The sequence below is a fragment of the Mustela lutreola genome, chromosome 15 (assembly GCF_030435805.1).
Source record: "Mustela lutreola isolate mMusLut2 chromosome 15, mMusLut2.pri, whole genome shotgun sequence".
In the NCBI taxonomy this organism is placed as follows: domain Eukaryota; kingdom Metazoa; phylum Chordata; class Mammalia; order Carnivora; family Mustelidae; genus Mustela; species Mustela lutreola.
The window spans coordinates 33,119,110-33,132,235 of NC_081304.1; the positions used below are offsets into that span (position 1 = coordinate 33,119,110).

The window sequence follows — 13,126 nt, forward strand, 5'->3', positions numbered from 1 at the left end:
GGAATAGACCCACAGTAAAAGATTAGAAAATGATAGATTGTATCAATGTCAGTATCCTGGTTGTGATATTGTATCAGTTTTGCAAAACATCATAGTTAGGGGAAACCTGGTAAAGAACATAGGATTTCTATTATTTCTTAGAATTATATGTGAACATCTAATTATCTCAATAAAAATTTTGATTAAAAGATAAAAATAGAAGTCCTAAATAATGTGTTCTCATTGACATGGAAAGACTTCAGATCTATTACTGAGAAAATATGGTGTAAACTTTGTATGAAAAAAGCTACATAGTCACAGTTGCTTAAATATGCATTAAAAACTGAGAAGACACAGCATATATAAAAAATTTAAAAACAGCAGGAATATTTGTGGACAAGGAGCTGGAAAACGAAGCAGATGCGAGACAAAGATGAGGGTGATTTCACTTAATATTCCATTTTTGAACCACTTATTATTAGTATTTAAAATTTTTGCTTATAACCTACTTTAAATCAGGCAAGGAAAAAAAGACACAATAGAAAACACCACATAAGCCAGGCTAACAATACAATTAACTGTAAAATGAGGGTAATAGCTAAGAGCTGCGGGTATTTATAGAGGATTTTACAGTCTAGAAAAAAAGTCTATGTTCATATACATTTGATTGCTATGACTAAAGGCAGATATAAATATCTCCAAAACAAAATATAAAAGCTAGTTGTAGCTTCAACCTGAAAGGAATATGTATAAAATCAGGGTAGGTAATGGGAAGAACTAGATAATTCAAATAATTGTAACACTTTTCCACTACTTAAACTAGAGCTAAAACAAAACTAAATCATACCAACTGTTCTTTTACATTTGGTAATTATCCAGATCTTTTTAACTGTTTAAATGAGGTAAACTTAGGGATGTTAATCTCTCTCAAAATTTAATTCAACGTTTTTTTGCCCAAAGTCTCCAAGGTAGAACTATTCCATTGTTTAAACTTAGAAATATATTTAATATCCACAAATAGGTCAGCAGGTGGATAGTAATGGCTCATCTAGCACATTCACAGATAATACATTCCATAACCACTCTATCTTTTTAATGGATGGAAGTTTAATTGACATGGCTGGGATTGGAGTTTAGGTTTCTTGGGTGAGAGATAAAGGTCACAACTGCCATACAGTATATACCCTTTTGAGAAATTCCAACTCTGAGTTTCAAAGACATTTTCATAAGAGAAGAGAAAATAGGTGAGATAAAAGTACAAAAGTCAATGTTAAAACTGCCAGAAGTGCTTTGTTACGTACAAAACATGCATATAAGACCTATGGTGTAAAACAGCCCAGCACAAAGGTCTTTGAAAAGTGTGGCAACGGGGGGGAAAAAAAAAAAAGCAAAAGCTGACACATACATCAAAAAGTCACAAGGCAGAATTCACACAAGGTTACACACTTTAGTGAAAATGATCTCTACTATAACTGAATGTCTGATACTATCTCTTTTCATTCCACTAAGGAAAAAAGGTCTCTGATACTTTATGAATTCTAATACAATAAACTTTGTCCACTAAAAAATTAAAGTAGAAATTTATTTTATTCATTACGATGTAGACTTAAAAAGTGTCAAACAAAAGCTATGAGCTATTATTCCATTACATAAACGAAGGAACTTACCCCAAGGTGACCATTTTCCTCCTCTTCTCAACAGCAGGTAAACCATTGACAACTGCAACCACAACAGCATCCGAATCCAAAGCTTGACACTGCCGGTCTTCAGATTTCGGCAAAATATCACTGATGGTGCCATGTGTTAAGGCTCGGGGAGAACTGTGCCTGCTCCCAGACTGAGAGCTTCCTGGGGAGCCTACAGAAAAGAAAAGGGATTCTCAGAAAGAAGCCAAACAAAAGCTCTTTAGTCTCCACTTTAGAATAGCTCACTACATAAACATTTTTAAACTGCAGGAAAACTCAAACCAATTAAAAAATTTATCCCAGTTTTTTTGATGCCAAATATTTAAAAATCAAGGAATCCAGATACGCAGTCTAATGGCTGGATTTTCTTTTTATTTTTTAAAAAAGATTTTATTTATTTATTTGACAGAGAGAGACACAGCGGAAGAGGGAACACAAGCAGGGGGAGTGCAAGAGTTCGGAGAAGCAGGCTTCCCACGAAGCAGGGAGCCTGATGCAGGGCTCCATCCCAGGACTCTGGAATCATGACGTGAGCCACAGACAGACACTTAAGGACTGAGCCACCCAGGAACCCCTAACAGCTGCATTTTCTAGGGATGGGTCTGTTCTCTTGTGAGATCAAGGCTCTTATGAAACAAGTTTCAGCATCGTTGGTGCCTTTAAAGGTCTAAACCTATGTAAACCATGAGATCAGTTTTATATAACAAACACCTACCCATGAAATTATATTTTAAGCTCTCCAAATTTACCTTCGGATAGAGTTTGACAGTCTCCCTTCGAACGGCTATTTTCCCCAGAGTCTATTGCTCTTCTAAGTGACAGACTACCTGCTATACCGGACCGAGCTGGCTTGGGTGAATTACTCTTCTTATTTGCGGCTGAAAGACATTTAAAAATATTTCCAAATGAGATAAAATAGCACAAAACTCACTACACAGGCAGTCGGAGGAAGGCTAATCTTATGGAATGTATTCTATCTACTATGTCCAAAAAACCCAGGACAATCTGGTCCTAAATGGTTTATTTGGGATTTTACGCAGTAAGTATTCCTACTTTACTACTTGTGAAGCAGTCTTAACAAAACCAGAAAAGTATCAGTAAACTCCAAAAGAAAAACCCTACCAGATATGAACTCCAATCTCAATGCCAAAGTATTAACAACAAAAATATAACACCCAAACACTTGAAAATCATAAATTACTGGATTAATAAGAAAATTAATGAATTAGAAATAAATCACAAATAAAATACACAAGATGTTTTTGGCTAAAATGATAATTAGGAAAAAAATATATGGCCTTATAATGAGTTAGAAAAAAATGAAGCTAAGTGTCCTAATATGCACAGACTCAAGAAGTTAGGAAAAAGAATAAAAATAAATAAATAAAAAAGCAGAAGATATGCATTTAAAGGTAATAAACAGGATCAACAGGACACAAGACCAAGAACTGATTATCTCTTTATAGACCAGCAAAGCACAATTCAAGAATGCAATTAAGTAAATAATTCCATTTACAAATAGCATCAAATAGAATACTTAAGAAAAAATTTAATAAATTTAAGACTTTCACACTAAAAACTATCACACACTGCTTAAAGACAACAAGGATGGAGATTTTTGAATCTTTCCAATTCATGCTTAATTTAAAAAAAAAACGGGGAAAAATACTGTGTTCATTGATCAGAAGACTTAATATTGTTAATATGGCAATACTCCCAAAACTGATCTACAAATTCAACACAATCCCTATAAAAATTCCAACTGTCTTTTTAAAATTTTTATTTTTAATTTTTTTAAAGAGAGAGAAAGGGGGAAGGAGGAGCACAGAGAGAAGGCAAGAGACACTCTCCAGCTACTCAGCTACTCCTTCTCAGTGAGGAGCCCACTGTGAGGTTCAATTCCATGACCCTGATGATCATGACCTGAGCCAAAATCAAGAGTTGGTGCTTACTGGAGCCATCTAGGAGCCCTGAGTGTCTTTCATTTTAACTGCAGAAACTGGTTAAGTTGATTCTAAAATTCATATGAAAAGATCTAGAAGACCCAAAAACATCTTGAATGGAGGACTCAAACTTCTGATTTCAAAAACTTGCTGTAAAACTATGCTAAACCAAGACTGTGTGGTATACTGGTGTAAAGACAAAAATATTGATCAATGGAATAGAACGGAGAGTCCAGAAATAAACCATTTATGGTCAATTAATTTTTGGTAAGGCCAAGACAACTCAACAGGCAAGGGGGGAAAAAAAAGATGGACAATAACAAATGCTGGCAAGGATTTGGAGAAATTGGAACCCTCAACTGGGTTCTAATTAAGAATTGGGTGGGAATGTAAAATGGTACAGCTGCATTGGAAACAGTTCTGGCAGTGCCTCAAAAAGTTCCCCTATATCCCAGCATTCCACTTCTAAACATATTCCCAAGATAAATAAAAATGTATGTCCGCACAGAAACATGTACATGAATATTCGCAGCATTATTCATAATAGCCAAAAAGTGGGAAAACACTACATGGTAGACATATACAATGGAGTTATGATTCGGCCATAAAAAGGAATGAAATACATACTATCACATGGGGTGACCCTTGGAAATGTTATGCTAAGTGAAAGAAGCCAGACATAGAGGCCTGATATTGTAGGATTCTAGTTATATAAAAAGTCCAGAAGAAGTAAAACCATATTGAAAAAACAGACTAGAGGTTACCAGAGGTTAAGGGAAGGGAAAAATGGAGAGTAAGTGTTCACGGTATGAAGTTTTTGGGGAGAGGGTGATGAAGATGTTGTAGACAGTGTTCTAGCTAATTCTGTATAATGGTATCATTACATTATTTTGTGAATATATTAAAAACTACTGAATTGTACACTTGAAAAAAAAGATGTGAGAAAAAGTTAAGACCAATTTTTCCACTGCAATGTATATATAAATTGTAATATGATCCTTAACCAATAATCCGCTGTTAGTAAACTATTAAAATAGAAACAAAGGCAGAATTTAATGTAATAAAAAGGTAGAAAAGAGTAGATGAAATGTATCTAAGAACTAGGTATTTGAAGAGACAAATAAAATGGACAAGTTTCCAGCAAGTCAAATCAAACGACAAAATAAGACACATACAAGCAAAATAAAAGAAAAGGTTTAACAGCCAATATTCAGAGGGCTTTTTAAAATTTAAGAGACCAGAATAAGTGACTTTATACCAATAAATTTAAATATCTAATAAAATGAGTAATTTTCTTTTCTTTCTTTCTTTTTTTTTTTTTTTTAAAGATTTTATTCATTTACTTGAGAGAGAGACAGTGAGAGAGCGCATGAACGAGGAGAAGGTCAGAGAGAGAAGCAGACTCCCCATGGAGCTGGGAGCCCGATGTGGGACTCGATCCCGGGACTCCAGGATCATGACCTGAGCCAAAGGCAGTCGTCCAACCAACTGAGCCACCCAGGCATCCCAAAATGAGTAATTTTCAAGGAAAATTAATTATGAAAACTGGTTTAAGACGGAGAAATAGGAGACCAATAAACACCTTTTTTTTCTTTAAGATTTTATTTATTTATTTGACAGAGAGTGCACATTTATTTATTTGACAGAGAGAGCACAAGGAGAGGAGCAGCACTGGGAGAGGGAGAAGCAGGGGTCCACTAAGCAGGGGGCCCTATGTGGGAGTTGATTGAGCCAAAGGCAGATTCTTAACCACCGGAGCCTCCCAAGGTGCCCAGAGACCAATAACACATTGAAATTAAACAGGTTGTTAAAGTTCTGTCCCTGAAAGAACTACTAAATGGTTTTATGAATGAGTTTCATTAAACTTTTAAATACTTATTTTTTATTTATTGGACAGACAGAGATCATAAGTAGGCAGAGAGGCAGGCAGAGAGAGAAGGAAGCAGGCTCCTGTCAGAGCAGAGAGCCGGATGTGGGCCTTGATCCCAGGACCCTGGGATCATGACCTGAGCTGAAGGCAGCGGCTTAACCCACTGAGCCACCCAGGTGCCCCTCATTAAACTTTTAAACAGCAGACAAGATGTTAAAACATGGAAGACACTGGGTGATGGAGAGGAACAGTGAGTGGGGGGAAATCGGAGGGGGAGACAAACCAAGAGAGACTGTGGACTCTGTTGAGAAACAAACTGAGGGTTTTGGAGGGGAGGAGAGTGTGGGGTTGGGTGAGCCTGGTGGTGGGTATTAAGGAGGGCACGTATTGCATGGACCACTTGGGTGTGGTGCAAAAACAATGAATTTTGGAACACTGAAAAAAAAAATAAAACTAATTAAAAAAAAATTTCGTAGCATAGAAAAGGACAAAAGCTTCTGAATTTATTCCATAAGGCTGGCATAAAATTGGAATTCAAATAGGTTAAGGATAATGTAACAAAAATACAACTCAATTTTACTTATGACTATAATAGTAAAGAATGCTAACTAAAATATTAGCAGGGGTGCCTGGGTGGCTCAGTGGGTTACACCTCTGCCTTCAGCTCAGGTCATGATCTTGGGGTCCTGGGATCAAGCCCCGCATCGGGCTCTCTGCTCAGCAGAGAGCCTGCTTCCCCACTTCTCTGCCTATCTCTCTGCCCACTTGTGATCTCTATCAAATAAATAAATAAAAACTTTAAAAAAAAATTAGCAAACTGAATATGGCAGTTAAGCTTAAAAAATTATAAATTATCAAAACCAAACAGGATTCATTCTACTATTTTGAGAATGGTTATCATTAGATAAGGAATGTAATTCTTTAAAGTTAAAATAATTGAACAAATAACATGATCATTTTGAGAGATACCAAAAGTGTAATTCCATCCAACTTCTTGATAAATAAACAAAAAACCTCTTAGTAAGTAGAAAAAAGGTACTTTGGTGCAGCGGTGAAAGCCATAGGCTCTGTGGTTCAAGTTCTTGACTCTGCCAATTACCACTGTAAAACTCTGAGAACGCTGTCTAATACCCTGTGCCTCCATTTATCTATCTGTAAATTGGGGATAAAAATAATTTGCCTCAGAGTTGCTGGGATTAAGTGAGTTAATGCATATGTAACTTAGAATAATTAGAACGATATCCCATACAGAGTAACAGTGGTACTTATTGTACACAGTAATTATTAGCAATAGAAGGATGAATCTTTTAACTTCGTAAAAACAATTAAAACATATAGCAGGAGTGCCAAGGTGGCACAGGTGCTTTTGAGTCTGACTTGGTTTTGTCTCAGGTAGAGATGTAAGGATCATGAGATTGAGCCCTGCGTCTGGCATTGCGCTCAGCACAAAGTCTGGTTAAGATTCTTTCTCCCTCTCCTTCTACCCCTCCTGCTCCTGTGCTCACACTTTCTCTTTCTTGCTCTCTAAAAAAAATAAATCTATAAAAAAATAAATAGCAAGTATTGTACTTGAGAAAACTAAAGTAATTCCTAAACAGAGTTGAAAACATTTCAAAAATTCTATTACTGCTATTAGTTAGCATTATTCTGAGATCCTAGCCTAGACAATGAAAAATGAAAAGTAAATAAGCAAAAAAGGAATAAACAAACTATAATTATTTGCTAATAATATGATCATCTACTTAGAAATTCAAGATAAATGACTGAAAAACTTAAAATTTAAAAATTTCATTAAGTGGACTGAATACAAGACAAACATGTAAAAACCAATAGTATTCCTAAAAGTGACAAATAATTAGAAAATATTATTGGGGGGCAGGGGAAGAAACCCATTCATAATAGCAACCTAAGTTATAACCTATCTAGAAATGAATATAATAAGACATATACAGATTTTAGATGAAGAAAACTAAAACTCTGAAGTATATATGAGAGATGATCAGAATAAATGGAGAAATACCACTTTCCAAGGAGGGAGGAGTTAAGATGGCAGAGAAGTAGCAGACTGAGAAGACATCAGGTAGCAGGAGATCAGCTAAATACCCATCAAACCATTCCAAATACTACAAATCCAACAGGAGATAGAAGAGAAGAAGAGAAGCAATTCTAGAAACAGAAAACAGACCACTTTCTGAAAGATAGGACTGCCAGAGAAGTGACTCCAAAGCAGGGGGAGGGGCCACCTCCTGGCAAGTGACGGAGCAACATAGCCCAAAATCAGAACTTTTAAAAGTCAGCTCCGGAACCTGCTTCCTCCTCTCTCTCTCTGCCTGCCTCTGCCTACTTGTGATCTCTGTCAAATAAACAAAATCTTTAAAAAAAAAAAAAAAGGTCAACTCCACTGAGGGGCATCACTCCAGAGGCTAAGCTGGGGTGAAGCCGACAGGGGGACAGCGTGGTCTCAGGTCCCATGGGGTCACAGAAGGATCGGGGGTGTCTGAGTGTCACAGAGCTCACAGGTATTAGAGCAGGGAAGCTGGCTACAGAGACAGGGCTGAGGAGTGAACTCTCAACTCGGGGTTACCTTAAATTGTGATCCATGGCACAGGCCACTGCTCTGTGAGCAGGGACCCTACAAAATCTGGAAAGACCCCTGCTTGGAAGAGCACAGGGATCTGTGGGGTTTGGAGACTCCAAATGGGGCTGTGTGCCAGAGACAGAGACCCTTGGTGAAAGGCTGGGTGAGCTCAGATCGCAGCCAGAGGCCAGGGACACTGGAGTGATTGAGCGCTTTCCTCTGAGGGCACACTGAGGAGTGGGGGGGCCCGAGCTCTCGGCTCCTCTGGGCGGCCGCCATTTTCATTCCCGTCCTCCGGAACTCTACGGAAAGCATTCTGGGGACAAAAGCTCCCAAAAGCGAACCCAAGCTGATTACTTAGCCTGTCCCCTGGTAAGGGTGGGCAATTCCGCCTCGGGCAAAGACACTTAAGAATCACTACAACAGGCCCCTCCGCCAGAAGATCAGCAAGAAATCCAGCCAAGACCAAGTTCACTTACCAAGGAGAACAGCGGAATTCCAGAGGAGGAAAAAGCAAAGCATGGAATTCATGGCTTTCTCCTCATGATTCTTTAGTTTTGCAAAGTTAATTAATTTTTTAAAATTTTACTTTTTCTTTTCTTTTAAAGATTTTATTTATTTATTTGTCAGAGAGAATGAGCACAGGCAGAAGCAGAGGGAGAAGCAGGCTCCCTGCTGAGCAAGGAGCCCGATGTGGGACTCAATCCAAGGATCCTGGGATCCTGACCTGAGCCGAAGGCAGCTGCTCAACCAACTGAGCCACCCAGGTGTCCCTTAAATTTTACTTTTTCTTATGCTAAAATTTTTTTAAACTTTTACTCTTTCCTCTTTTAACGTTTAACTAGTTTATCTTAACAATACCTTTCATTAAAAGAATCTTTTTTGAACCTTCATTATTATATTTTATCCTTCATTGTATCTAACTTTATTTTTTGTATACACATAGGGTTCTTTCTTCGAAAAAAATTTGGAATACAACTTCTACTAAATCAAAATATACCCTAAATCTAGCACAGGGATTTGTTCTAGTCTCCAGCCTCAGCAAATTCTCTCCACTTTCTTTTTCTTTATTCTCCCAACCAGCTTATCTTATCAACTCCTTTTTTAGAAATTAAAAAAAATTTTTTCACCTTTATAGTCATATTCCATCCCTTCATCGTGTTTACCCTTTTTTTTTTTTAAAGATTTTATTTATTTATTTGTCAGAGAGAGAGCGAGAGCGAGCACAGGCAGACAGAGTGGAAGGCAGAGTCAGAGGGAGAAGCAGGCTCCCCGCGGAGCAAGGAGCCCGATGTGGGACTCGATCTCAGGACACTGGGATCATGACCTGAGCCGAAGGCAGCTGCTTAACCAACTGAGCCACCCAGGCGTCCCCGTGTTTACCCTTATATGATTCTCCTTCTTTAAAATTTTGGGAGGTAGTTTCTTCTAAGAGACCAAAATACTCCCAAAATTAAGTGGGTGACCCTGTTCTATTCACCAGTCTAATATATATTTTTTCTTTTTTATATTTTTTCTTTATTTTTTTTCTTTTTAATTCTTTTTTTCTTTTTCTGAACTTCTTTTTACCCCTTTTCTTCCCCCCACGATTTGGGGTCTCTTCTGATTTGGTTAAAACACATTTTCCTGGGGTCTTTGCCACAATTTTAGTATTTTATTCGCTCCTTCATATATTCTTATTTGGATAAAATGACAAGGTGGGAAAACTCACCACAAAAAAAGAACAAGAGTCAGTACCAAAGGCTAGAGACATAATCAATATGGACATTGGTAATATGTCAGATCTAGAGTTCAGAATGATGATTCTCAAAGGGCTAGCTGGGCTCGAAAAAGGCAAGAAATAAGAGAAAATAAGAGAAATAAAATAAGAGAAAATAAGAGAAATAAAAGCCCTTCTGGAGAAATGAAAGAACTAAAATTTTTTCGGGGACTGCCTCCAGCCAGGAAAGTCTCCGCCATTACAAGATGGTGCTTGGCTCACTGCCAGCAAAATACGCTGTAAGTAAACAACGAACGTTCTGGTGAAGCCCACCTAAAGGAGGACATAGTCATTGGCTGTTTCAAATCTAATCAGCATAGTAACAGAACTCTCATTGGCTCTCCCCATTGCTTGGCCCCTTATTGGTCACCCTGCCGCATATAAGCTAAGGAAGTTGACGAAATAAACAGATGAAGCATTAATACCATACCAGGCTGATTGTCGTTCTTGTGGGCCGAGGGCGACAAAATCTAACCAAGCTGAAATCAAAAAAGCTATTAATGAGGTGCAATTAAAAAATGGAGGCTCTTATTGCTAGGATAAATGAGGCAGAAGAGAGAAATTAGTGATATAGAAGACCAAATGACAGAGAATAAAGAAGCTGAGCAAAAGAGAGACAAACAACTACTGGACCACAAGGGGAGAATTCGAGAGATGAGTGATAACATAAGACGAAACAATATTAGAATAATTGGGATTCCAGAAGAAGAAGAAAGAGAGTGGGGAGCAGAAGGTATATTGAAGAGAATTATTGTAGAGAATTTTCCTAATATGGCAAAGGGAAAAAGCACCAAAATCCAGGAGGCGTAGAGAACCCCCCTCAAAATCAATAAGAATAGGTCCATACCACGTCAGCTAATAGTAAAATTTACAAGTCTTACCAACAAAGAGAAAATCCTGAAAGCAGTCCGGGACAAGAAGTCTGTAACGTGCAATGGTAAAAATATTAGATTGGCAGCAGACTTATCCACAGAGACCTGGCAGGCCATAAAGAACGGGCATGATATAGTCAGAGCACTAAACGAGAAAAACATGCAGCCATGAATACTATACCCGGCTAGGCTATCATTGAAAATAGAAGGAGAAATAAAAAGCTTCCAGGACAAACAAAAACTAAAAGAATTTGTAAACACCAAACCAGCTCTACAGGAAATATTGAAAGGGGTCCTTTAAGCAAAGAAAGAGTCTAAAAGTAGTAGATCAGAAAGGAACAGAGACAATATATAGTTATAATCACCTTACAGACAATACGATAGCACTAAATTAATATCTCTCAATAGTTACCCTGAATGTAAATGGGCTAAATGCCCCAATCAAAGGACATAGGGTATCAGAATGGATAAAACAACAAATTGGGGCAACTCGGTGGCTCAGTGGGTTAAAGCCTCTGCCTTCAGCTTGGGTCGTGATCCCAGGGTCCTGGGATTGAGCCCTGAATCGGGCTCTCTGCTCAGTGGGGAGCCTGCTTCCTCCTCTCTCTTCTCTCTGCCTGCCTCACTGCCTATTTGTGATCTCTATCTGTCAAAGAAATAAATAAAATCTTAAAAACAAAAACAAAACAAAACTCATCAATATGCTGTCTATAAGAAACTCATTTTAGACCCAAAGACAGCTCCAGATTTAAAGTGCGGGGTGGAAAACAATTTACCATGCTAATGGACATCAAAAGAAAGCTGGGGTAGCAATTCTTATATCAGATTAATTAGATTTTAAGCCAAAGACTATAATAAGAGATGAGGAAGGACAGTATATCATACTCAAAGGGTCTGTCCAACAAGAAGATCTAATAATTTTAAATAGCTATGCCCTTAACATGGGAGCAACCAACTATATAAACCAATTAATAACAAAATCAAAGAAACACATCAACAATAATACGATAACAGTAGGGGACTTTAACACTCCCCTCACTGAAACAGACAGATCATCCAAGCAAAAGATCAACAAGGAAATAAAGACCTTAAAGGACACACTGGACCAGATGGACATCACAGATATATTCAGAACATTCCACCCTAAAGCAGCAGAATACACATTCTTCTCTAGTGCACATGGAACATTTTCCAGAGTAAATCACATCCTGGGTCATAAATCAGGTCTCAACTGGTATCAAAAGACTGGGATCATTCCCTGCATATTTTCAGACCACAATGCTCTGAAGCTAAAACTCAACCACAAGAGGAAATTTGGAAAGAACCCAATTACATGGAGACTAAAGAATATCCTTCTAAAGAATGAATGGGTCAACCAGGAAATTAAAGAAGAATTGGAAAAATTCACGGAAACAAATGATAATGAAAACACAGTGGTTCAAAATCTGTGGGACACAGCAAAGGCCGTCCTGAGAGGAAAATACACAGTGATACAAACCTTTCTCAAGAAATAAGAAAGGTCTCAAAAACACAACCTAACCCTACATGGAAAGGAGCTGAAGAAAGAACAAAGAAGGCCTAAATCCAGCAGTAGAAGAGAAATAATAAAGATCACAGCAGAAATCAATGAATTAGAAACCAGAAAAAAACAGAACAAATCCATGAAACTAGGAGCTGGTTCTTTGAAAGAATTAGTAAGATTGATCAACCCTTGGCCAGACTTATCAAAAAGAAAAGAGAAAGGACCCAAATAAATAAAATCATGAATGAAAGAGGAGAGATCACAACCAACACCAAAGAAATACAAACAATTATAAGAACATATTATGAGCAACTCTACGCCAGCAAATTTGACAATCTGGAAGAAATGGATGCATTCCTAGAGACATATAAACTACCACAACTGAACGAGGCAAAATAGAAAACCTGAACAGACCCATAACCAGTAAGGAGATTGAAGGAGTCATCAAAAATCTCCCAACAAACAAGAGCCCAGGGCCAGATGGCTTCCCAGGGGAATTCTACCAAACATTTAAAGAAGAACTAATTCCTATTCTCCTGAAACTGTTCCAAAAAATAGAAATGGAAGGAAAACTTCCAAACTCATTTTATGAGGCAGCATTACCTTGATCCCAAAACCAGACAAGGATCCCATCAAAAAAGAGAATTACAGACCAATATCCTTGATGAACACAGATGCGAAAATTCTCACCAAAATACTAGCCAGTAGGATCCAACAGTACATTAAAAGGATTATTCACCAGGACCAAGTGGGATTTATCCCAGGGCTGCAAGGATGGTTCAACACCCCCAAATCAATGTGATACAATACATTAATAAAATAAAGAAAGAACCCTATGATACTCTCAATAGATGCTGAAAAAGCATTTGACAAAGTAGCATCCCTTCCTGATCAGAACTTTTCAAAGTGTAGGGATAG

The 13,126-nt window shown here is 37.7% G+C and overlaps 1 protein-coding gene across 8 annotated transcripts in view; it reads right to left on the reverse strand.

Annotated features, from left to right (window-relative positions):
• The window catches only part of TRIM37 (tripartite motif containing 37), a 150,942-nt gene that overhangs the window by 31,083 nt on the left and 106,733 nt on the right, over positions 1-13,126 (reverse strand). For all 8 annotated transcript variants that reach the window (XM_059149320.1, XM_059149318.1, XM_059149324.1 and 5 more), the window contains 2 exons: positions 2,414-2,542; positions 1,647-1,836 (listed from right to left, as the gene is read on the reverse strand). In XM_059149320.1, the coding sequence (XP_059005303.1) occupies positions 1,647-1,836; positions 2,414-2,542 (319 nt within the window). The remainder of the gene's footprint in view (positions 1-1,646; positions 1,837-2,413; positions 2,543-13,126) is intronic.